This window comes from Lipophrys pholis (assembly GCF_963383615.2).
Source record: "Lipophrys pholis genome assembly, chromosome: 16".
NCBI classification, from domain to species: Eukaryota; Metazoa; Chordata; class Actinopteri; order Blenniiformes; family Blenniidae; genus Lipophrys; species Lipophrys pholis.
Window position 1 is genome coordinate 20207866 of NC_137634.1, and position 25405 is coordinate 20233270.

Consider the following 25405-nt stretch of genomic DNA (forward strand, 5'->3'; position numbering starts at 1 on the left):
CAGCTTTTAATTGTCAACATGGGCACGATGGCGTTCCCACTTTGACTAATGAAGCAATAACAGTTTTCTTATTTGTAACATGAGTCGGAAGTTTCCTTCCTGTCTATTTCATACAGTAATACACTCATGAGCTGCAGTAGCTACAATGTGAAAGCCTGTCCCTGGTCCAACATTTGTCCAAATTCTCTGTTAACCATTCTTAACTTTAGTAAAATGTACACTGCTAAGTGGATTATTTACAAAAACAACCCACTTATCTGACGAGAAAAGATGCGCTATGCGCTCAAGCAAGTTTTTTTTAACTTTTCAAAGGTAAATGCATAATTCAATCACACAACAGCTGCAGCATGAGCACCTAACTCAACCTTTTCATGATATTGCTTATTTATATTTAGAAACAGAAAAAACTTGTAAGTTACCAGTTGGTAAACATTAAAAACATGTCAATTTCTTCATTTGGGACTTGGGATAGTGCAGCAGCAATGAGGAAGGTTCTTGATATTTTCATATTTCTGAATAAGACACACACTCACAGTCTCATCTCTGTAAAAATGAAGCCGACTCAAGTTTCATCCAAGAGAAATTTTATGCCTACAGAGTCCTGAACACAACAGAAGCAAAATTCAGTCAGAGATAAGAAGACACTCCATGGCAGCACATTTAGTCAGTAACGAGGCTCCAATATGTGACTTTTGCACAAAATATCATTTCATAATTGTTTGTGCCGACCTCTTATTGTGGACTGCAACACGTATCTAAAACATAAAAGAAAAGTGTGGTTCTTTAAAGAAAAGCTCTGCTGCACCCTATGAGCGGCCAGCAGAGGGCAGCCTGCACTTTGTATGCCTAATAAAGCCCTCAGATATCCCGGCACATGCAAAATGTATAAACTACCTTAGACCCTCAAAACCAAACTCTTTAGTTTGATAACATGATTACATTCATATACATGTTAACTCCATTTTGGAAAAATCCTAAAAGTAAATCAAACTGTTCATATTTCACATGTTAAAATTCCTTTATCTACTTCGTGTGTCGACTCGGACACTGAAACTTCTGCATCCGTCACCTAATTTGTATGATTCGTAACATTCAGACATCATTTAGAACACAACATTTAGAATATAAATTTCTCTAAAACAAAGATAAGAAAATCTTGTGTTTTTCAGAAGGTAGTTCACACAATTTGCAACAAAAAAAAAAAGGTCATTTTAAAAAAGTTTTTTTTTTTACAAAGTCTTGACAAAAGCTGCTTGTTATTATTCCTAATGCCCTTGCAGGTGAAAAATAGAAAAAAAAAAAAGAAAAAGTACCATGTACAATACAAGTTTTCCTGAATAAAAACCAAATGTTACATGAAGGTTGATCTGTTGTTTGACATCTGCCTCCCTCTGAGGAATGTTCAACAAAATGTGAGGAGTGTTTGTGTTGAAGACCAAAATTTAGGAACGTCGGGACTCAAGTGTTGATGTGTCGAATGATTTCATTTACCACGAGCTGAAGGCCACGGAGACTTATTGCATTCACATAAGAAAGAAAATAAACAAAACACTGCACCTGAGGTTAATTGATGCTAAAATCGCCCAAAAACATGAATACGAGTTTCTGTTCTTCCTTCGTCTCGTCAGCTGGGGTCGGCTCCAACGCCTGGAGACCCTGAGCTCGATTAAACATTATGGATGAAGCAGGAATCAAAGTTTTTAGCTTAATTTTTATGAATTAAAACGTTTCTAATGGGAAAAAAAACCCATTTTGCCTTTGAATGTTTTTTCAACGTTCTTTCCTTACATGAATGCAGGTCACCTCTGTACAGATCCGTACAGGTTTAGCCGGTAAATGTTTTGGTCGTATACCCAGACGGTTTGAATTCAAAAGATTTTCTGCAGCCACTAAATGCACAAAATATCAATATACAGAGAGATCAGATGTGCCAAAGGATCGAAGGTCTGGAGCTTTTTGCTTCATTCAACTTCTTTTCTCACGTCGTGTGCCTTTGGGCGCACCGAGTTGGAAACTATAAATCAGGAGGAATATGAAATGATCAGGTTGTGATCAGGATAAAAATGGAGCGAGACCATGATTAGCCAATCGAGTTTTCACACAGCTAAAAGTCCAGAGAACCCGGTCGACGACAAATCTGGAAATGTGATCTCAACACTTAAAAATATGCAAATTCAAAATACAACGAACACACTTTCGTTAGAAATCCGACTTTGAATTAAACAGGAAACAGAAGACAGTAATAGACAATACTTATCTGGTATATTGTTACTTTTAAAGTCGTTACAATGTTTTCACAAACAAACCCCCAAAAAAAGAAGCTGCTTTACGGGTGCAAATGTTGTGAGCTTTAGAACTGGAAATCTTTTCATTGTGAAAAAAAAAAAAAGAAGAAATATTGATGAAATCGACTGACATTATGTGCATCTATGAAAACCAACAAAAAGGCAACAAGACGACAAGAAATTAAATGCAATCATACAGTTGATGGACTAATGTCACGCAGTAAGGCGGTTGGCTTCCACAGAAATACTGCTGAAATATGAAAGAAAATCCTGTTAATGAGCTTTTGGTGCTTTGGCAGTTTTCTGCATATGTGAGCCACGGCAGATGAGGTTTTTGTGGAGCGATTACAGCTGATCTGGTACTTGGAGGGAAAAAAGAAAAAGAGATTTTGACAGGGTAGCTGGAGTGTCTCCGAAGTTTCATTTATCATCAAAATGTTTCTATTTTGAGGCTAAACAATAAGTAACTTCAACGTGAACTTCCTTAAAACCGAAGTTCTTCTTTCTCATCATCATCGTCCACTTTCATGCACAGTTTGTCCCGATAAAGCAAAAACTCAAAAGTTCATCCACCCACTAAGACGACATGCCACAGGGTACAAAACAAAACACGAAAGGAGAAACGGTTGAAATCATCAGTTTGAGAGCTAACATAGCTTATAATCAGTCTAAGGCCAAACAAAACAAAGAGAACAAGTCGTGGGGGATGATGAATCTTGGGAGCTTTTCTGACAACTCTGAAGGTTTCGTGGACCAAAACGCCTCACTCTCGCCATCTCGCCACCATGGTGGGAAACCCTCTGCACTCCTGCACGGCCCGCTGTGGCCCTGCGCTGTGAAATAGAGGGATTTCCAGTCCTTACACTCTGAAGCTCTCTCCTTTGCCATCTATGTGGCGCAGACGCAGGTAGACATCGGTGCCGATGCCCTGCATAGACTGTATGGACAGAGAGCCGCCCAGGTACTCGGCGTAGGCCCGGGACGTGGGCAGGCCGAAGCCGAACCTGCAGAACGCGGCAGGAAAGAAATGGAGCGATTAATCAATCTGGCTGAAACGATGCACTGCTGGCAAAACGGAACGTGAGAGAGACGGCTGGTAAAGCGTGCAGCGGTGCCTGGAAGTAAATGAGGGTGGCCGGCCACTCAACCCATTCCTAAGGTCCAACATCACAGCTGAAGAAGCATAAATTGCGGTTCGTACCCGTGCATCGGGCTGGACTGATTCCCACTGTTGGTAATGTTGTTGAAGAAGTTGCTCATGCGGGGGTCCTGCGCGCTCTCCTCGGCCGTGCTGAAGTGGTAATCCATCACCTTGTCGATTATGTGATGAGGGATGCCTCCGCCACGATCCGAGATCCTAAACCAGAAGGAAACGTTATCATTAGAGGATCACGGTACCAAACGGAAGCAGCCTCTACTGATTCACTTTCTACAGCCTTTTCCCCTTAACATTTAACTAACAACCCTTTTAGATCATGTTTGTGTTGTAATTTAACACTTCTGGTTGAATAGAGCTTTGTGGCAAGCTGAACCCCGACTCTACTTTTCTTTTGTGTATGTAACATAAGCCAGTAGAGAAACAGAAAGAGCGGAACCTAAAACCCATAAAAGCTCACATTACTGCAGGTTTGAATCACTCTACCTAAAGTCTGGAGCTTTATGGGAGGATTTCCTCTCAGATCTCTGAATTAGAATCTGTGTCACCTTAATTTGTTGTAAGAAATACAACAGTTAATATTCCACTTCGTTTGTCATAAAATAAACCGAGTGTCAGTCATGTGGTGGTGTGCAATATGGTATAGTTTAGTTTATTTCACCTTGATGTGAGAAAGCCCCGATTTGATCCAAGCCGCTGGGAGTTTTCATGTTTGCTCACCTGATGACGAAATCAATGTCGTTATTGGCGATGGTGACGACCACATCGGGAACATTGTATGGTGTGTCCAGGTGGCTCTCCATTGTTGCCCTGAAGAGATAAAATATAAGAAATATGTAGTAAAATGTGAAAATGCATGACCCTTTAACAGAGTCGGAATCATCAATATTGAAATCTGAAGAGAGCCTGCAAACAGCAGCCTATTCATCCTGCTCCTGTTAGAAACTGGAGGCTCTGCGCGGTGGAGGTCGCTGCCAACACAAAGCTCCGCAAAAACAAAGCGCAAAGACTCCTTCTGCCTTCTGCTGGTCAATAAGCGCTGGAATATATCCAGGTGAGTGTTGGTGTTTCTGTACCTCATGGCGTTCTTGAGCAGCTCTGGCAGGATGTAATCCAGAGGCAGGGGGATGAAGGGGAAGCGGGCCGCCACGTGTCCGTTGATCCTCACCCTGGGTGAGTTACCATACTGGTGTTCGCACAGGCGTCTGAGGGGAGCACAGCAAAAGTTTTTTTTTTTTTTAACATTTTAATTCTACAGAGTGTACAACTATTGTCTTAGTGAGACTGCAGGGGTTTTTTCCTATTAAATGTTTGTGTTGATGGATTTCTTCCCCACAGTCACTTTTGCTGCCCTTTTAGAGTTTTCTTGTTGTTTTCCAACTTCCACTTTTTATGTGCCCAATAAGATTCCTACATTTTAGCAGGTACTCTATAAATAATACTTTATTGAATAAATTCAGAGACATTTCATACTAGAATAACGTCAAAAATATGTATAATTGCAAGATTTGCAAAGCACAATGTGGTTAACCTGAGATTATGCTGGTTACGGATTTTTTTTATTTTAATAGAAAAACCTGTTTATCATTCTATTCATTATTATTCAAACCAATGTCTTTATCCTTTTTATATCAGTAGCATCTCAATATTAGCAGCATATGTGATCAAAACACAACTTCATCAGCAGATTAATCGCGTCACCAGTTGATACTTGACTATGAAAACGGTTATAAGTCACGGTACTTTATAGTAATCATAATGCACTTAATGATTATTGTAGTTATCCTGTTGAACCGTTCTAATCTGCCTCTAACAAGTCCAGATGCATTTCCACACTGACTGTGAGACCATATACAGTAGTAACATTCTATGGACTCCGTGAGAAGAGATGACCCCTCAAAAGGTCATTTGATAAGATCACAAAATATAAACATAGGTGATAGCTCATATCTTGCTCACATGTTAAAGGTGCTAAAACTGGAAGGTTTATCAGCTGAACTCTGACCCTCCTCGGTCAGCGGAGCATTCGTACGGGAGCTTAAAAGTCATTGAAAGGTGATAAACAAACACTCGCCTGGCAAAGTCCACCCACTTCTCGATGATCTTTTTGGGAGACAGACGGCGGCAGATGATCCCGACAAAATCAGGCTGAAATCACAACAAACATTATTGTTTTAATTGGTTGAAGCATAGCAAAAGTTTCAAAAAGCATCTGTATGAAATGAATAATTCTTATGTTTCACTAGTTTATAGCAAATTCTGCAAAATGAAGAATTATCCTTATAAGTAAACACATCTATCCAGGGCTGTAATCCATCCTGCTTCATACAAACACAGATTAAAGGTTAAACAGAGGAAAAATGTAAACACAGGCGTACATTATCCTCCTGGAGGGCGAGATGGTGTGTGGCCAACATTCGGATCCCCAGACGGGAGCACAACGTCGTGTCCAGGAAGCTGCGGATGATCACCTCATCCTGAAGCGTGAAGAAAAGCCGACTGAAACTCCCACACAAAACTTGTTTTACAGCTTTTCTATGACACTTAAACAAAGTACATTTGTTTTAGCAGGTAAGTTTTAAACGTGTCACGGCATGCAAACAGCGATGCCTGTGAGGACTCTTAAACCTATAAAATATCAGAGCTTTCCGAACATTAACCCCGCTACAGGCTGGTTATTTCACGTCCCTATTCTTACAGTGTTGGTGGCGCAGCCCCAACAGTACCTGGATGTGTCTGCGACACTCCCTGAAGCCCTGGGCCAGCATGGTGACCACGTCCTTGTGGTCGTCCAGCAGCTGCTGCACAAGTTTACAGAACCGAGCCTCCATGTCCTGGTCCTTGATCTGTTGATAGATAGAACACACGCCCCATTAGACCTGTGCAAAGCTTATTGCAGAGGTACCACACCTCATGTACGGCTCCGTGAATGACCTGGCCGACGCGTCAACGCTCAACACGCTAAACCGTTTATTAAACATGCTGCATGGTGGCTTCACGAAACAAGCAGAAGAGACACCTTTGTTGGCTTTCGTGCGCATCATTTAAAAAAATAGATATACATGTAATAGACAACACTTTGGTGGCTCAGAAATGAACATTAAAGCAGAAACAAATTGCGTTATTCAGATTTTTCTCCACATTTTGTTGAACATGATCTCAGTTTTGTCCCTTTTGTAACATGTGGTTATGTTGGTATTTTCGTTGCTCATCCTAGTCGTGCTCTTGTGTCTTGTAATGACAGCAAACTGTAAGAATTATCTCTATCCACCCTAAAACTGCTCATTTGTCCAGCCTTTAACCTTTCGGACCCATTATCACATCTCAAAGGACTTTAGGAGTGAGCCACACATGACAGATGAAACATAAAAGTTAAAAGGCTAATTACTCAACAAAGAACCAGGCATGACTTCGCTCTCATGCTCAATCAGCACTGTGGATATACTTAGACGTTGTAATTTACCGGGAGCGCTGATAGACTCCACCTCTGAAATGCATGTGCTTGACCCAGTTCTCACAGAATACATCTTCTGCTATCTGATCACCAAGAAGTCTCTTGTCTCCACAGTTCAGAAGCAAAAATGTCTGTATTCGTTTGTCCACAGGTAGAAACCTGCAGGAAAATGAAAGTCCATACCCGTATACGATGTGTGATTTATTGAAACTGGTGCGGGCACAGAAACAACCAGAGGGCTATCTTTCAGATCTGAATGTTAACGTTTATATCGTGTAATTAAAAAAACATGTTCAACAGGTCTGTCACTGCCTGCACTTGTACCAGATCTAACATGAGAGGAATATTTATCTTTAATGTCAGGAGGTCAAACAAGAAATGAACAGTGGAGATGGTTTATTCCTCACAATTCGTTTCATAAGAAAACGCATCCCAAACTGCATTAAAGAAAACGTGTTGCCAACGATGGAACAACTGAGAGCAGATCTGTTCAGTCACCTTCATTTGCACCAAATGTTTAAAATAAACCAACAGAAATCTGCTGCACGGCTCCCACTCTGCGTTCTTTTCAATCAAGGTATTTCTGTTGGCTGGTGCCTTAGATCAAACTTGTCAATGATAATATGCTGTACTGTCATGCTCAAGAACATGTGAAGGTTAAAAAAAAAAAAAAAAAAAAAAAAAGAGCCTGAATTTGCTGCAAAAACTACAATACATGAAAGATGAAATCATTTTTAAAATGTTTCTTAAATGTTCTTATGGCTTAAAACTTTACAGTTTAAACTGTGATGGAGTTTCACAGTAATATATGCTAATTACCAGAGTATTTTGTCTTACAAACGATCGCTGTACGTGAAAATCCCAAAAACGCTGAAAAGTTTGCACGTACATACAGAACATGCAAACATGCTAGCTCCCTCCATATGGGACACCGTTGACGCCTCTCCTCCAGTTGGATGCAGTTGGTTATGTATTGTTCTACATAGATGACGGTCTTCTCATTGCTGACCTCCAGTGAATGTCCCTCCTCCTCTAGCTGTAGCGCAGAGCTGAATCCACTGCATGAACCACATTGCTCTGCATCAGTCCTGAATGACTGATGGTCTTCACAGACGTACTGTGATGCAGTTTATTTATGTGGCCTGGAGCATTTCACATTATATCACCGTCGCTTTCTTTTTTTTTTTTTTTTAAAGACAAATACCAAGAGAAACACATTTAAATTCAAAACTTTTATATCCTGTGCACTGGAGCTCAAAGGTCACTAGCAATACAAGAAGGTAAAAATATTTGCTTTCTTGATATCACTGATATAATCAGATGTTGTTCAGACTCTTTTTTTTCTCTCTCTAGTTTTTGACAATTCTCCAGCCCTAGAGCCATAAGAGGATTTTTGTAATATCTTCACCGTTTAGGTTCCTGCTGTGTCAGCATCATGTTGTTTGAACACTGTGGATCAGGTTGACCGACATCAGCACTCTGTTTTGATCTTTTACAAGTCATCAGCTAACTAACAAACCTTCTCACAACAGCGGCTTCAATAGCAAACAGATCTTTTACAGCACTGTTTCACACAGTTAACCAGAAGTCGACGCTCACTGCTCATACATCCTGTTATGCCCATGAATAAATGCCAAACCCTTGACAAATGAGGAACTTGAAGTTATGACACCGACCCGTCTGCCTGCTTGTGCTTTTCCTGCGTGTGAGACTCACCTGGGGAAAGTCGCTGAGCATGTGGTAGGCTCTGATGTAGAGTTCATGCTGCAGGAGAGAGGAGAGAGCAGAGGCGTGGGTTATAGTTAAGACTGATTCCCTGTGATCATCCTTCCAACCACACAGCATCGCGCCACCAGCGCCGGCGCCTGGCTGGGCCCCTCGGCACCGCTCGCCCCAGAGCACATTGTGTACAACATTGTAACAACTTAACACAATACGTCCTATTCTTGACTAATTCCAGGTTCAAATCACAAGAAGGGATCACAGTGAAGCTCCTGCTCTGGATGTGTAATCTAGACGTGCACTTTTTTATCACGTTTAATGAAGTCGTGCGAGTGGATCCGTGCTGACCTACATTGCAGCTGGCAGCTGTACAAAAGGAGTTCAGCTTTATGCAATCGGCACAGAGAAGCACGGCGATGTCAGAAAGGAAGGAATGTGGGTGAAAGTTCAGCAGCAGTGAGACGCGCGGGGAGGAGGGCGGGGGGACAGGCCGAGGCACGGCTCTGGAAATAAAAATCATGGCACATGCTGATCCCAACGCAGACGACCTCGAAGTGAAGGGCGCTTCTGTTCCACGGCGACATTCACTTCCTCTTTTTGGGTCGAGGACTGGAGGAATTAACCCCCCACCCTTACACAATGAGACTGTTTGTCTGAGAAGGCGTTTTAAAACAAGAACAGTGGACACGGATCTTATGGGAATGACCTTGTTCTGAGGGGAATTAAAGTAGACATACATGCAAGTGAAGTGTTCCAAGTCTCAGACATGAAGGAATACATCTAAACTTCACAATGTGGTTTAGTGGTGAGCACTCTTGACTCAAAGCCAGAATATTCCTGGTTCCAGTCTGAGCCTGTGGGTTTTTTTGTGCAGAGTTTGCATGTTCAGGTAACGGTGACTAAATGTGTGTGTTCGTGTTTAGCTGTCCGTCTCTTTGTTTGTCTTGTGATTGGCGACCTGTCAGCAGTGCAAATGTTGGATGGATGGAGGCATAGTGAGATTTTAACCTCCCTCATTTTGCATCATGGATTTCATATGTTATCTTTTATGTCATGCATGTGAGCCACCGACGCCTTCAGGCATGAGTAAATGAAGCAAACCAAGAATCCAGGCAGTGTTCTAGTAGCACGTGTGAACGAGGGAAAACTTCAGCAGGGAAGTAACGTGATTATATCGTCCAGCATTTTGCCTCCTTCGATATATGCTAATTATTATTTTGGACACCTACAAATATTTGTTTTCCTAGCACTTAATCCAAGCATTGAGACCTCGTTTTAAAGCCTTTGTGTTAAAAGTAAATTTTTGTACTTTTCAGAGCCTATACATTCTTAATTCTACTTAGGTAATGAAGAATTATGATAAAGAACAAGAACATCTGCTACTGGTGAGGGAAGAATGAAAGGAATTGAAAAGCATAAAGCCAAATAAAGTAAGTTAAGAGTACTGTGAAAATAATTAAAATCTTATTGCTGGAGTCACATTTACACTAACGAATCTAACTGGAACTGTGCCAGTCAAGTCAGTGAGGTGGTTCCAGAGCGCCGAGGGGCAAACAGGTGAGTTTTTTTTCTTCGTTCATTCAAAGTTCAGCTGAGGCTCTCGTCTGCAGAGACCTCCATATCACTTTCTCACTTTAGCATCTGTTACATGGCCCGGCGTCATTCATACTACCAGATACTTGCAGCCACACTGGGAATCTTGAGAATGGCGAACTTACCACTTGCAGGATGGTGGGGTTACACCCGATGATGAAGGGCAGACTGCGGAAGCCCTTGATGCGATGGGCGATCCGCACAGGAAGCTCCTTGTGGAGGTACTTGGCACTGCTCTGAGATCACACACAGAGAACCAACGGTGAGCGAGTGAGGGAAGACTTATTGAACATGAACTTCTGACTGGGGCTCATATATTCACCAAGATGTGGTGTCCATCAGGAGATTTCCCAGAATACAGCAGAGTCGCTAAGGTCAGTCGGACAGAAGCCTGAGGAGACAAATTGACATCAGTCTTTGGCAATCTGGGATCATCATGTTGAATAAATAAATAAAAAACATTTCAAACACAGATTAACCAGGAGAGTCAAACAGGTACCTTTATAGAAATCAGATAAAAGCCACATCACAATATTTAAATGCGAATTTTCCTTTATTTTTTTTTACAATTTTTGAGAAATCTTGTCAAGTATACCAAATTATACATAAATGTTCATGTTTAATGTTGTTTAAACACAAACAGCCTCTTAAGAACTTAATAATGACATTTGAAAAAAGACACAGCATTTTTTATAAAAGGTATGCGTATTGAAATTTGGTCAGACATCTAATGAGTGAATGTTTTTATTAAATAAATGGTAGATGAAAGCCAGTAACACCCTAATAAGGTCATTTACTGTGATATGTGTCATATTTTATCAATACTTTTGAATCAGTCTCTGTGTTCATTACACTGACAGAAGCTGGCGTAAAGAAACAGAATCACACCTCGACTCAACGTTGTCGACACGTTTGTCGTAAGACCAATAATGCTGAGCGTCCTATTTTGAACACTGTGATGAGTTCCTGGTTTGATGCCGTCATTCATACGAGCCTTTCTGTGTGCATGTTTGCATATTTTCCCTGGTGAGTAGCCCCGATTATGTGATTCTGTGTTGGCCATGTAAATAACCTTCACTTATATAGCACATTGTCACAGTTTGGTTAGATTCTTAAGATACTGCTGCCATGTCAGCTGCTGGACCTTCAGTTTGGGGCTTAGCGTCTTGCCCAAGAACACTTCGATGTGTGGATGTGCAGAGTTGGGGAAACTGTCTTGGCTGAAATGGGATCCTTATCTTCAAACCTAATCAAAATGATTTGGCCATGGAAGACAGAAGGTTTGAGTCTTGGTAGCAAATCAACATCATCCAGAATGAGATCAGGATTTCAATCACATTGTTGATTAAATCATCATGAGATCTTACTGTGATTGACTCCAGAGATCCTGCTCTGAATGACAGTTCTCTAATTACGTTAATGTCTTTATAACCACTGATTAGCCCATCACTATGCAATCAGAGGTGTAACTTGCTGACTTGGCAGACGGTTTGAACACAGCACAGACGGCGTATGAACAATGCCCGCTAAAGTGGGGGAGATCATATCTCACAGTAAATATGGTGTTGCAACCACACCTATGTTAAACATGCATTGGCTTTCAAAACTGTAGCTGTGTTTGCCCACATGTGAATGCAGAGGGCCAGATGTGTACTTTGCTGCACACGTTTGACCCGATTCTCCTTGCAGGCCGGTCCAAATGCACAGCAGGCCAAGTCATAATCTTCCTCACGCCTCTTCGTATTACTGATCCTGTGAATTTCCCCCGGCTGCCAGGCCGGGAACCACTGCGGGAGATTAATATGTGGCCACGAGGAACAAGACATTAAGTGCAGTGGACCGAGATCTGCTGGATCAGGACCTTCATGCAGTTACATCCAGTCTTATCCATGCTGAGTCAGTCTGACGAAGTTTCCTGAACCCGTCTCACTCTTAAGATAACCCATTTGGAGGGTGGTTCTTTAAAAAACAAAACTATTTTTATCTTTCTCATTTCACTGTGAAGAAATACTCCCTTTTGCTCCAGAAAACAACTTGAATATTGTGTGCAATAAGACATTTGGTATGAATTTGATTGGAGTGACGCCAGTTTCTGCTTGAAAATGAAAAAACACATGTTCAGGCCCCAAAAAATATACATAACATATAAAACAGAAAATGCTTTATACGATTATACATATGCTTTATACATTGATGTGAGAGGAAAACAGCAATCCAACATGTTTGCATGAGAAATTGTCACTTTTGCGATAAAGTTTAAAATTGAGTTATAATTACTTTAAATGGCATAATGAACAAATGTTTGAACTAATAATGAAGAGTGACATTTAGGTGATGTGTCTTTTTTAAGGAATAAATTTGCAGAATGCTATACATTTGAAATACTTGGAGATCAGCCAGCAGTTACGTTACAGTCTCAGAAACTGGGTCAACTCGCATTCATCCCTGAAACTTTACACCATCAGCACTCCCTTCACTAATGACCCCACGAGCGTCTCCAATGGAGCTTGATAAACGACTTTCTAAACACATAATTCCTTGTGAAATCATCAGGAAAACTGCATGTGGGGAGAATTTTTGACTCGAAATCACAACCGGCAAAACAAAATGTTCCCGGGAAACGCCGCGACGCTGCGTTCAAGTACGGGGGAGGAAATGGAAAAATGGAGCTCATGTGCTAGTCGTGGGGATAATAGGTTCCTTGGAAGCTGGTGAGTGTTGATAATGTTGTGAATTAATAGGAAACAAAAAATAAATACATGCATTTGAGGCGAAAATCTTTCATTTTGAGTAAATTCGTAAGTGAACAGAGGCGTAGTAATTGTTTTTTTTTTTCCCGTGTCCCTGAACGCAGCACATGCTAGCTGCTAGCTCCGCTATGAGCAGCTCGCTCCCGCAAAGTCACGCACACACACACACGCACACACACACACACACACACACACGCACACACACACACACACACACACACACACGCGCACGCGCTCACCTTCTCCGCGGAGGCGTCGATAGCAGACTGGTTGTAAAAAGACGTGACGGTCTTGGAGCGCTCTCTCGCCAGCTCCGAAAAGCCCTGCATCGACGACGTGGAGCGAAACCTGCGGCTCCCGGTCACTGACAGCGGCGGCGCTCCGCCGGCAGTCACCGGGGCCAGCAGCAGGCTGCCGAGCCTTGGCCTGGCCCTGCAGGTTACACCGCTCAGCATCTCCGCCGCGAGTCCCGCCAGTGCCGGATGCATGTGGAAGACCGTGTGTGTCCGCACGCGTGAACAGGGCTGCCCGGAGTCCGGCGGATGCTACGAGGCCATCGGGGTCGCGGTGGACTACTGCACAAAAGGCACGGATCTGCATACAGTGGAGACCAGCGGGGGCCACGGAGGGCTTTGTCTGCATTGGCCAGTGCGTCGAGAGAGCCGGGCAGCGACATGGCGCCGGAGCCAATCAGCTGGGGACGGGGCGGGGCGAAGCAGCATCCACACCACCCATCACTCCTCCCTCACCCCCACTCGTCACCCCTCCACCCCCCACCCCATGATTCCTCCCCATCCCCTCATCACCCCTCCCTCACCCCCAGTCGTCCCTCCTCCACCCCCCACCACATAATTCCTCCCCATCCCCTCATCACCCCTCCCTCACCCCCAGTCGTCACTCCTCCACCCCCCACCACATAATTCCTCCCCATCCCCCCTCCCTCACCCCCATTCGTCACCCCTCCACCCCCACCCCATAATTCCTCCCCCATAACCTCATCACCCCTCCCTCACCCCTACTCGTCACCCCCCCACCCCCCACCCTTTAATTCCTCCCCATCCCCTCATCATCCCACCCTCATCATCTTTCCCCCATAATCCCCCCCCCACCTTCATTCCCCCCATCCCTCAGGTCTGAGCAGTAAACAGCAGGCAGTTGTTGACTTAACTTCCAGAAAGATATTTGAAGACAGTTTCTCAACAAAGTTCCTGGAATCCCTTCGCTGTCCTGGACAGTTTACGTTCCTCCAAACACGTGTAGGAAAAGGCAGGGGGGTCTTTCAGGCACACTCTAATATTTACAGCAGTCTGGGTTCTTAAAATCTCTGAAACATCATGAAAACAAAGAGATGAGACTGAAAACTGTTATCTGATATATAACAAGTTTCTTTTTAATGATATATTGATCGAAAATTAAAAGAAGTGGTTGCTTTGGAAGGTTTTTCTCCTTTTTTTCTGTTATTATTTTCTATCTTCGTGGCACATTTGTAAGTTTGCTTTGTTTTCATTTTGTGATGACACAAGGAGTCAGAGGCACCTCTTGTCTACTACATTTTCTTGTGTTTTTGGTAAAAAAAAATAATTTCTGTGGCTATTTTCTATCTCTTTGTGCACCTTATCATCACATGGGAAACATGTTTTGCATGGTCTGAGCCTTCAAATCTGTTTAAAATCTTTCCCCATCTGTTAAGATTGTTTGAATTGTTGGAAATTTCCCAATTGGCCACATAAGCTGAGTTTTGTCCTTTCCACATTGCTTGCTCATGTGTGTCGAATTGTCAGGGTTTCTCTGTAAAATTGGAGTTGAATTGAAGTGACTGTGTTGTTTTTGGTGCTATATAAATAAAGTTGAGTTCAACTCAATATGAAACTCTGTCTCAGTTGTTACAGATTTTTCTTGTTTTTGTGAAATTCTGTCATATCTGAAAGTTACTGTCTGTACAAAATCACAATTCCTATTCTTGTTTATGAAAAAAAAAAAACTTTTATTACCTTTAAACACTTTTTTTTTTTTTGCAAATTCTGACAAAGTGGCACTTAACGAGGAAAAATAACAGTAAGTGGTAGAAGTAATATTGCTTTATTCTACTCCTAAACACACTGCATTTTCTAATTTATATCTGCTGGTCTTCCTTGTTCAAAAATAACAGAATTAGCATTTAATCATTCATGAAGATAACAGATTTCAGAGAGATGGCAGACAAGGCGTGTCAACGAAAAAAATCAAATAATCCATATTTTGTTCTTTAACACGTCCTGAAAGAGCATCAAATTAGTTTTAATAATATAAATCTGAAACTGCAGTTTAACAGTTGCACTTATGGTTTTGCAAAGAACTGTAATGCGCCTATTAAACTTACAATACACTCTTTTAATAAGTTAATCAAGTGTTGTTCTCAGAAATTGTTGCCGTTGCTGCACACGTCCCAAACTCAAACTAATTTCTGAAAGAAGGCATTATGTTTTATAGTTCATGGCTGCAGGCTTCATTCATCTTCACTGCGCTGAAAGATCGGAGTCTTTCAACTTTGAATAAGCTGCAGAGTTTTGTGCAAGTTCGGCTTGAAAGTCCTCATCTCTTCTGGTTGGGTTTGCTCCGTGTGGAGTCGACAGGTTTTCCCAAAAACACACATTTCAGGGTAAATATTGACCCTTTGCTGCCCATAGGTGTGAACCTAAGGATTTTTGGTTGAATAAATTAGGGCTGCACAATGTATCACCAAGTTTTATGTTATTAACATGCAATACATTGCCAAAGACCGACAACTTCTAGAAACTGCTTCCATGTACTGTGCATTTATACTTGGCCAAGTCAAAACCAATGAATTTTAAATGAAATAAAAGTGCAATTAACACCAAAATCCTAATCATATACAAATAATTCAGTGAGAAACATACAAATTGTGTAAAAATGAGTAAAAACAATGTCATCAAACTTCTCCTCATCATGCAGATGCATATGTGATGGACACCCCCAACCATAAATAAAAAAAATCTAAATGCAAACAGACATTAAAACACTACTCCAGTGTGTATTGATCACAAATACTCAACATTACAAATCATCATTACGTCACAAAACCAAGAAGCAGAAAAACAACTGGCCATTTTAACAGTTTTTAATAAGAGACGCTTTCATATTCAGAAGCTTTTCACATGTCCTAGTTTTTCCATGTCAGCAAGAATAAATGCCCCCCTTCATTTTATATCCAGTTCAGCTGAAAATGACTTGAATCAAGGGCATTAATAAAAATAAAAAACACACAAAACTGTGCCAATAACTCCAAAAAACAAGATTTAAAAACAAGCACATGGCATACAATTCCCAAATCCATGTTTTTTGCCTTTAAAATAAAAGATCTAAAAATCTCATAAAAGGTGAATTACACATTTTTTCCTGATTAACAGTGTGGAACCGATCAATTCTTTATCGCAAATGAGCTCAAAAACATTTGAATTAAAAAGCAGAAATGTTTTTACAGTTTGATCTGACAATACTGATAACTGGTTTTATAACCACCTTTGTGATTGTTTAACTATTTGATTAATCGACTAGTTGGCTACAGCCCTCTGAATAATTATACAGACTTGGGAGTTTTTTTTATCTAGTTTCAAACGACAAATCAATAAATAAGGCAGAAGCAACAACTAAAGTGAAAATGATGCAGCAGCAACTTTACATACTTAAAAAACACAAATTATACAGAGTTTATAACAAATTCTGTATTTTAAATTCACTTTTCCTTCACAAATTGTGACGACAACAATAGAAAATATGCAACATTACCAACATTTGGTACAATCAAGTCTTTTTTTTGTACAAAATCAGATTTGTTCCGGCATTCAGTTCCTCACGAGTCGTCCTCCCCCTTCCATACGATCACCATGTTCTTGTCGCTGAGAGCCACCAGGTAGCGGAGGTCCGGGTCCGTGGCCACGCTGTTGATGGAGGGGCCGTCCACCTGACCGAGGCCGCTCCGCACCGGGGCCGGCCACTCCAGTACCTGACGGGGGCAAACGTTTAAAAACATTTTAACAGTTTTTCCATTAATACAAGTGAAGAGATACGTGAATTTTTACATTTCTGTCAAATATTTTTGTCTTCATTACAGATAGATTGTGTCAAGAAAAATTACCATTATAAATATAGCTTTTTTAATTCCTTAACTTGCAGTATTTATTTAATTATTTATTCTTTTTACTCATGGCGCCTTATATTTTAATTTTACTTTTTAAAGCCTAGTTTTCCATTTTATTTGTCATATCAATTTTTTTTATTAATCCATTTTGTGTTTTAAATCTTGTTTTTGTCATTAAGTCCATATCTCGTTTAGTTTCAGGTATTGCTGTTTACATTTCAGTCATTTCCAGTTGACCTTTCAACCCCCCCCGCCGCACGTTTCCTGTTTTCGTGTCTGTTGTCTCGTTCCATTATCACCGTATCAAACTTCTTGTGAAACACTTTGAATTGTGCAAGCCTTCAAAAAAAGTGCAGTATACAGACAAATTGGATTAAATATTTAATTTTTAACGAGATCAGTTTGAACAGATTAAATCTTCATAAAAAGGTTAAAGTTAAATTTCTACGGGATGACTGAAGACAACATTACTGAAAAATAATCAAACATACAAGGACAAAGCGATACGAGCACAGCTTAATGGAGGACAATAGTTTTTGAAAAAAGGAGCAGGAAATCAAGGACCGATTGAAAAAAGAAAACTTTAGCAATGAGTAAATAACGCGACTAAATAATAGTAACAACTTAAAGCACTTGTTCTAAGCATACATGAAAAATGCATTTGTAACTTCCAAACTTTCCCAGTGTTGTTGAAGACGAAGGTGTTGTGTTACCTCAGTGGGCTGAACGGGTTTCCCATTCTGGAAGTTGCTTTTCTGGAGGTTGTTGACGTGGTATGTCCACACACGGCCTTTGTGATCGCCACACGCGATGTAACCTCGACCTGAAGAACACAAACATGCGTCAACCCGAGTTCAGATGCTCACAACCCAAAACTGCTGCAACACTCAGCCAAGACAACTGGCGAGGCGTCAGGGGAAATCCGACAGTCCTCGAGTGGTCCAGACACAATCTAGACTAGAGACAAACAGAAAGAGTGTAGTTCCAGTGAACCTGCTCACCAGGACAGGTGCCCAGAGCCAGGTAGGGGATCTCCGTGTTGGCCCACTGCAGCTCAGCCAGGACCACGGCACACACCGCACGGCTCTTCTTATCCGGCCGCTGAGCTTTGGTCCTACCCCAGCTCCACAAGTAGATGCAACCATGCATGTGGTTCTTGGAAGCTGAACACAGACACGAGGGGCAAAAGACAGACGCATAACAACAGTAATAATATTAATAAGTCTTTTTGAGCCTCACACTTGGAATGCAAATACATCTCATAATTGTTTACATGAAAATTTACAGCTCATTAGACTCCAAACTGGATTAATTAATCTGCTTGTTGCCTTTTGAGTTACTCATGTGGATCTTTTGTCCATCAACAGCTTGTCGTTGTTACCACCAAGTTAATAATTACATGAATTTATGTAAGAACAGAAAACCACTACCAGGATCTACAGCACCACCTTGTGGCCAAATAAAATCACTTTATCTGAATCAAATAAGACATTAAAAAAAAATCTTTTTTTTAAGTTGTAAATATTTGTTAGTGTCACTTACCAACAATATCATCAGTGAGGAAACTCAAGCCATCAATAGTGCGGTAGTCATTGTCTTCCTTCTTATATATGGGGAAAGTTACTTCCATGACCTTTGACCTGCTGTGAAAGAAACGGACGTTACGGCAGGCTGCGCCACGTGTGCGACCGTGTTCCTCACGACCTCCAAACAAGGAGCAACAGCCCCGCTCCACAGCGACCGAGGAGGACTTCACCTCTTTGTGGAGTTAATGGTGCCGAGCTGCGTGTTGTAGCAGAGCAGGCCCTCCTCGCTGCCCATCAGCAGGTCGGTGCCGGGCGAGGTCGGGGGCAGGCAGATGTGCAGCGGGGTGGAGTCGGTGTCCAACGTCAGCAGCTGTCTGGAGAAACAAAACAGAGCAGAGATGTTCTGAAGTTCTGTTGTACGCAGTTGAATTATAGATTTCATTTCAAGACATTTTTAAATATAATACAGGTGTGATGAAGACAAATTGAAAACACAAGTATCTCAAATTATTATGATGATGATGCAAAAATATCTCCTTCAGAGACAAAGTTACAAAGATCTTCACAACAGGACGGAAATCTCTACTAATACAACAATTTCAAATGATACAGGTAGAATATAAGCCGAGCCAGAATATAATTAAAACACTTGACATCAACTTAAATAGTTTTTTGAAAACCAGATTTCTCTGTGCACACAAACTGAATGTTTGAAAATAAAGATTGTGGCAATTACATGAGGAACGCCCCTGACATAAAAACGCATCAAGAACTGTAAGTGAAAAAAGACTTGAGGCTAAAATTTTAATCTCCTCAACTTAAACCAGACCAACAATATCAAATTGCACCTTTATTTTCTAATAATTTCTCTTTTTTCAAACAGGCTGCTTAAATTAAAAGGAACTTTTTCCAGGAGACCTGGCCTCTGAGATTCAAACTGAACCCAGACTCTTTAAACTGACCAGATATTCTTTAAATTACAGCTGAATTCTCTGAACTCGACCCGTTTAAAATGTACATTTATCAAAAGCGAGTTTGCAGGCAGTGTTTAAGTACTTACCCAACTCTGAAGTTGTACTTGCTGTCCAATCCCCCGATGTCCCACATCCCAATCTTATTGTCATACGATCCCACTGCAAGACAGAAGGTGAAATACTACCGTTGAGCGACAGGGCAAATTAGCATTAAAGTAAAAATAAATAAAATCTGAAAGAGGAGAGGATATGCTTATTTAATAGCAAAGACTGAGAAATGAAGACAAAAGGGGAAAGAGAGCCATTTCTCAAAGGAAAACCATTCTTCTCTGCTTTTTATCTCTCTAGAAATGCTTACCGGATCAAAGTAGAAACACCTTGATATTTCTTCCATTATATAGGTTTCTAATCAAACATTTACTTTTTGCCAACCGCCATGTTTTGCCATGTCAGAATGTTCTTTACCGTGTTTCATCTTTGACCTAAAATGCTTCATGTTGTCTTTCATTAAAAATTGATTCTACGTCACGGCCGCCTCTCGTACACGAACAAAGGTGAAAACTCACCGAAGAGGAAGTTTCCCTGGCGGTGGTTGAACCGGAGGGTGGACAGCGCCTTGCGACTGGCTCTGAACTCCCCGTAAGCGACGTTGTTCCTGGGATGGAGGAGCTTCACCAGGCCTCTCTTCCCACCGGCGGCCAGGATGCTGCAGGGTTGAGCCGAAGCCTTTTGCCCTCTGGACATCAGCACGGTGGACCAGGCCAGGGTGAAGAACTCCTGTTGAGACCCACATGTCAGACAACTCCACCTCTTTTCTCATTATTTTGATTCATCAGAAAGTCTCCTTAAATACCGAGTTTGTCTTTAGATCTCAGGATGAACATAATATGAAAAGGTACTTCTTGCAGAGATCTGGTCAAACTTTAAACGGGCACTATTTAAATGATAATTTCTGCCTGTTGCACATCACATAGAAATGTTGAGCCACTTTAGCAGGTCTGACCTTTAACATATTGCTAAATGTTCTCTGAGAGGACACGGTGACACTCGGACTTACAATGATAGCTTCCACAATTTAAATTGATAGTAGAAGTATTCTTCATGCCAGAGAGAAAGTCTGCAGCCTCACTGAAAGGCAAGAAAATTAATGTCCAGGAAAAAAAGCAGACCTCTCCGGGAACTTTGTACTTCTTCATCACCATCCCAGCTTCACAGTCAATCACACAGAGCGAGTCTCCTCCACAGGTGGCGACCAGCTGGCTCCCTCCGTCACTGCCTGTCGATCCAAATTAAAAGAGGAGTTTAACGATGACCATGGCAGACCCTTCACTCTTATTACACACCATGTGTCTTCTCCATGTATCCAACAGTACCAGAGGAAGTCGTCGGCGGTTGGAAAGCACAGGCCCACAGCTGGGTGGAGAAATCCTCGGCGCTGTCCCGTTTACTGTGGCACTGGAGCACGTGGAGCGGCTTTAAACGCACCGGCTGCAGGAGGAGAGGCATTAAAGACAAGACAATTGTAGTCAAAGAGAAGGGAAAAAAATAAATCTCCTATGGATTGTAGATGTGATTAATTCTGTAACTGTATCATGGGTCTCATGGTAACATACTGAACTTTACAGGACGTAAAACTCAAAATGGCCCAGTGGAAAAAGAAAAGTTGAGCAGAGCAGCTGCGTTTCTTTACACCACCTGTGTCGTAGTTGGCACCGTGCTGACATCTTTCTGCAGCCGTGCAGTTTTCGCACCGTCCTTCTGTTTAGTCTGCGCCCGCTCCTCTTTGGAGGCTCTGCTGGGCGTCTCAGACTTTCCGTCCGTCCCGGTGGGGGTGAGCGAGGGCTGGGTTGCTCTCCGGAGGCTCACCCTGCCGCCGTCGGGCTGCGTCGGCGTGCGAGGTCTGAGGAGAAGGCCGGGGGATTTGCGAGGACTTTCCGGGACATCGGTGCGTGGCTTCTTAAGAGGTGTCAGTCTGACGCCGTACTTCGTATCCGGTTCGGGTTGTTTCCTCTTGACGGGCGTTAAAGCTTCCTGGAAGAAAAACGAATACAGACGAGTGTGACGGTTAAATTACACGTAGTTCAAATCATACTTATTTTGTACTACATTTAGACACTGAAAAAATTTACAATTTACAAGATAAACTATGAAGTTGTTTAAAAAAAAAAAAAAAGAAATCATGTGAATGTGAGAGCCTGACTATGACTTAAAGTGCACACAGATTACGGATAAAGGGATGAGATGAAGCAGCGACAATGTGAACAATGCCAGTAAAGCCCCTTTTAGCTCCATATGTGTCTGTTTATACAAAGTCTTACACAGCTCTTTTCAGTCCGAGTCGTCTTTTTGCTTCGTTCGTCTTCTTTCGGCTTCGTCAGAGAGCGCAGATATTCCTTGGCGAGGATCTCCACCTGAAATCAAAGCAGGCAGACTGGTACTTAATAAAAGGGACTGAAAGAAGAAGAAGAAAAACCGATTTGTCCTAAAATCATCGTACCCTCCATTTAGTGAAGTCGCTGACCGAGTTGGGTCCATATTTGACCTGCTGCCGGGCAGCGTTGACGAAGCTGACCTCCAAAGTGGACATTTTCTGTGCTGTGGGGGGGTCCGGGAGAGAGAAGCTCTTCTCCCAAACTGTGATGATCTGAAACAAGCAACAAATTAAACACACGACAAAACCTTCATTTTTTTTATAGAGTCCAAGTTGACGACCAAGAATCTTTGAGTTTCCATAACCTCTGATATAAATGATTGGCTTTAGAAATCAATATACTTGATCTGTATCCTAAGCAGGACTGAACATGGACGGATGTCGGAGACCCTCTTCAAGCATTTCTCTGTCTTTGTCTTGCAGTTTTTTTTTTCTTGTCCTGAGCATTAACACTATGCATTTCACCACCAATCCATCTCTTTAACATGTTGTCAAGGTGTAATAATGGATTAAATTAGAGAAAACATTGTTTTTTAAAAAGCCATTGAGGTCCCTACCCTGGTCATCAAGTTGTCGCTGTAGACGAAGCGTAAGTGGTTGGCAGAAGTTGTGACGTCTTTGCCGTTGTACATCCTCAACTTGGGCAAAACCACCATCAGCTTGTAGTTATCGCTCACCTGGTAAAGAAACGTCAACACTGAGGTATGACCGCGTGACAAATATTTAGTCACATCAATGTGTTTGACGTGAGAACATTTAGAGTTTAGTCCTCACTGTGATGTAAAGGTTGTCTTCCATATTGAGCTCCTCCAGGCCGCTCAGACTCTCCAGACTCATCACGTCCTCCATCTGGTTGTCACTGAGGTCGAGACACCGAAGCGCAGGCAGCTCCAAGCTCTTTGGGAACTCCTGCAAACGGTTTCCGGACAAATCCCAGCTCTCCAGGGACTGAAGCCGGGACAGCAGCTTCACCGGCAAGTCCTGGTGTTTCAGTCCCAGTTTAGAGAGACTGAGGAGGAGGAGGAGGAGGGAGCCTCAGTTAATCCGGTGGGAAATTTCAAGGGAATCAGGGCTTGTTTCAATACCACCAACAGGGGAACAAATCATTATTGTGGCAAAAGAAAGGTAAAAAAAAAATAGAAAACAAGAATACAATGAAACTGTTCTGGCCTGGTATTACCAGCACTATGATTGCTATGACAACCTTCAGGTATGATCAAAGATCCCCATCCAATCAAACATGTAGTTTTTCTTACTGTATGACCTTCTTGTTACCCATTTTTCTAATCCAAGCACCTTGTACCGAAACTCTCAATCATTACAACATTCACAAGGAGCATAAAGAAAGAAAGAAAAAAAAAAAAAAAAAAACTTACTTCAGTGTCTTGATTTGCTCCAGTTTGTTGGTTTTTGGAGAACCTTTCTCCAGCAAAAGTTTTTCACTTATTTTCTCCATCACTTCACTGTAATAAGAATTACAATTAAATTAGACCAGAAGATACATAGAAATATCATTATTGACTAAACTGCTTCAGAAAGTAATCAATTGAAACGTACACCTTTGGAAAGCTTAATTTCAGGTGAAACTAAAAGGCAGAATTTTAGGCCGAGTACATCAGATTATGTAGATGGAGACCATAAAGAACATTAAATATATTTAAGAAGAAACATATCTAATGGGCTCCAGGTTTATTCTGCTGCAAAGTACAGTCGGTATAATAAGAATGATCAATTTCAGCCACAGAAAGTGTGCGATTCTTCCTGAAAGGTGTTTTAAAACAATTATCATGCAGAAATCCATTGAAAAACGGTGTGCAAATTTACAGAGACAAACACATGGTCACACTAAATGCCGATCTACATTTTGTGTGTTTTTGTTAAGTGTTCGAAATTCATATTTGATGACTTTTGCATATCGATTAAACAAACAAGATGATGATTGAATGAACAATAAACAATGGGAAGCTCAAAACAATCAACACAAGCCACTTAAGGCAACAATAAATCAGCATATCAACAAGACTCTGATTTAATCAGTGTTGTTTCGCCTCTCTGTGCTTCATCCTGCTGAGAATGATGAAAACCGGAACCTCTCACACAATTTCACTACTTTAAAGATGCAAAATCAAATAAAATACTGTTCAACTATATTGATTTGTTCTGAATTTTTCTACAACGTTGCACTAATTTACCGGAACAAACGTGAGTGATTGACCTGAGATCAGAGACAAACAACATCACACGTGTTTTTTTCTTTTCTTTACATTTTAGTATCGTTATTCTCTGGACGATCTTCTCAGGAAACCCTGTCTTTACTGCTGAGAAGACACATTAAGCAACAATCGGATGTTTGATAAGGTAATTTATTTTACTTGGATAAAATGATTTAGTTTCTCCCTAAAAAACAGAAGTTTTACACCCACGTTTCAACGCTGCAGACTCTTTCTGCTCATTTAACGTTAAAAACAATCACTTTCATTTTGGATTGACCGCGCGTCAATGTGTATCCTTGAAATAAAAAAATACAGCATGAAAATATGACTTTGTATCTCCCTCAACGATAATTAAAGAGTACTTACTCAAACCAACGCTTCCACAGTTTGAACAAGACTTCCTCCTCTACAACCACATGATCCGAGTTTTCCCGGGAAAATAATACGCACTTCCGGTGGGCGTGGTTTATATAGAGTTCCGGCGAGATAGCGCCGCCTACAGAGTTGAAATCTGAGTTTACTTGTTGATTATCATCGGCCCTCGGGTCAGCTTTTAAAAAGTTTTTATCACAGTTGATCCTTTGTAGTTTAAAATGTGTTTTGCTGACATTTTTTAGGATCCTATAAAAACATTGGTAATCCTTTTTAACTTGTTAACTCGCCTGCTGACTTAGACAAAGCCATCACAGCGATAGTAGTGTTAGTAGTATAGTTATTTTCTGCATCATATAAATGGGTCATAACAAACTTGGGCAGGATAACATTTAATTCCTACGAAACAGATCAAAATCACCATGTAATCTTTATCCAGCATTACACCTGACTCCTCACTAATCATGGAATTTATTCCCTTTTTCAGAGACAGTAGAATTATAACGCAAAATACATTTGACTGTTACATAATACAATTTATAATAAAAAATGTTTTTGCTTCTTTTTGTTATATACATGTCAATAATGAATGCCACATGATGAGGACATTTGTACACAGCATTCATCCTTTTCTTTCAACATTTTTCAATTTTTTAATGGTTTTTGATAAAAACAAAATATATCTTTATTATTGTGATAGCTCCTCACATCTCATCAGAACGAGCTCACTTCAGCTTCTTACTTTAAAAGTTCAACATCTTAAAATTGTTATGGTACATTCAAAACCACTT

At 41.2% G+C, this 25405-nt stretch overlaps 2 protein-coding genes across 2 annotated transcripts; both read right to left on the reverse strand.

Annotated features, from left to right (window-relative positions):
• Window positions 1–570: 570 nt before the first annotated feature.
• Window positions 571–13602, reverse strand: bckdk (branched chain ketoacid dehydrogenase kinase). Its single transcript, XM_080484114.1, has 11 exons — window positions 13200–13602; window positions 10533–10601; window positions 10336–10446; window positions 8612–8659; window positions 6168–6287; window positions 5820–5918; window positions 5516–5589; window positions 4518–4646; window positions 4162–4251; window positions 3487–3642; window positions 571–3289 (listed from the first exon to the last, which is right to left on the reverse strand). Exons 1-11 carry the CDS (start codon window positions 13446–13448, stop codon window positions 3145–3147), a joined length of 1290 nt encoding a protein of 429 aa, XP_080340240.1. The 5' UTR covers window positions 13449–13602; the 3' UTR covers window positions 571–3144.
• A 2068-nt stretch (window positions 13603–15670) lies between these two features.
• lrwd1 (leucine-rich repeats and WD repeat domain containing 1) lies at window positions 15671–24666 on the reverse strand. The gene is made up of 16 exons (XM_080483880.1): window positions 24609–24666; window positions 23406–23492; window positions 22804–23038; window positions 22587–22706; window positions 22096–22242; window positions 21917–22009; window positions 21294–21629; window positions 20972–21086; window positions 20768–20874; window positions 20165–20375; window positions 19685–19757; window positions 18855–18998; window positions 18641–18741; window positions 18100–18261; window positions 17812–17921; window positions 15671–16963 (listed from the first exon to the last, which is right to left on the reverse strand). Exons 2-16 carry the CDS (start codon window positions 23483–23485, stop codon window positions 16811–16813), a joined length of 2187 nt encoding a protein of 728 aa, XP_080340006.1. The 5' UTR covers window positions 23486–23492; window positions 24609–24666; the 3' UTR covers window positions 15671–16810.
• Window positions 24667–25405: the final 739 nt, after the last annotated feature.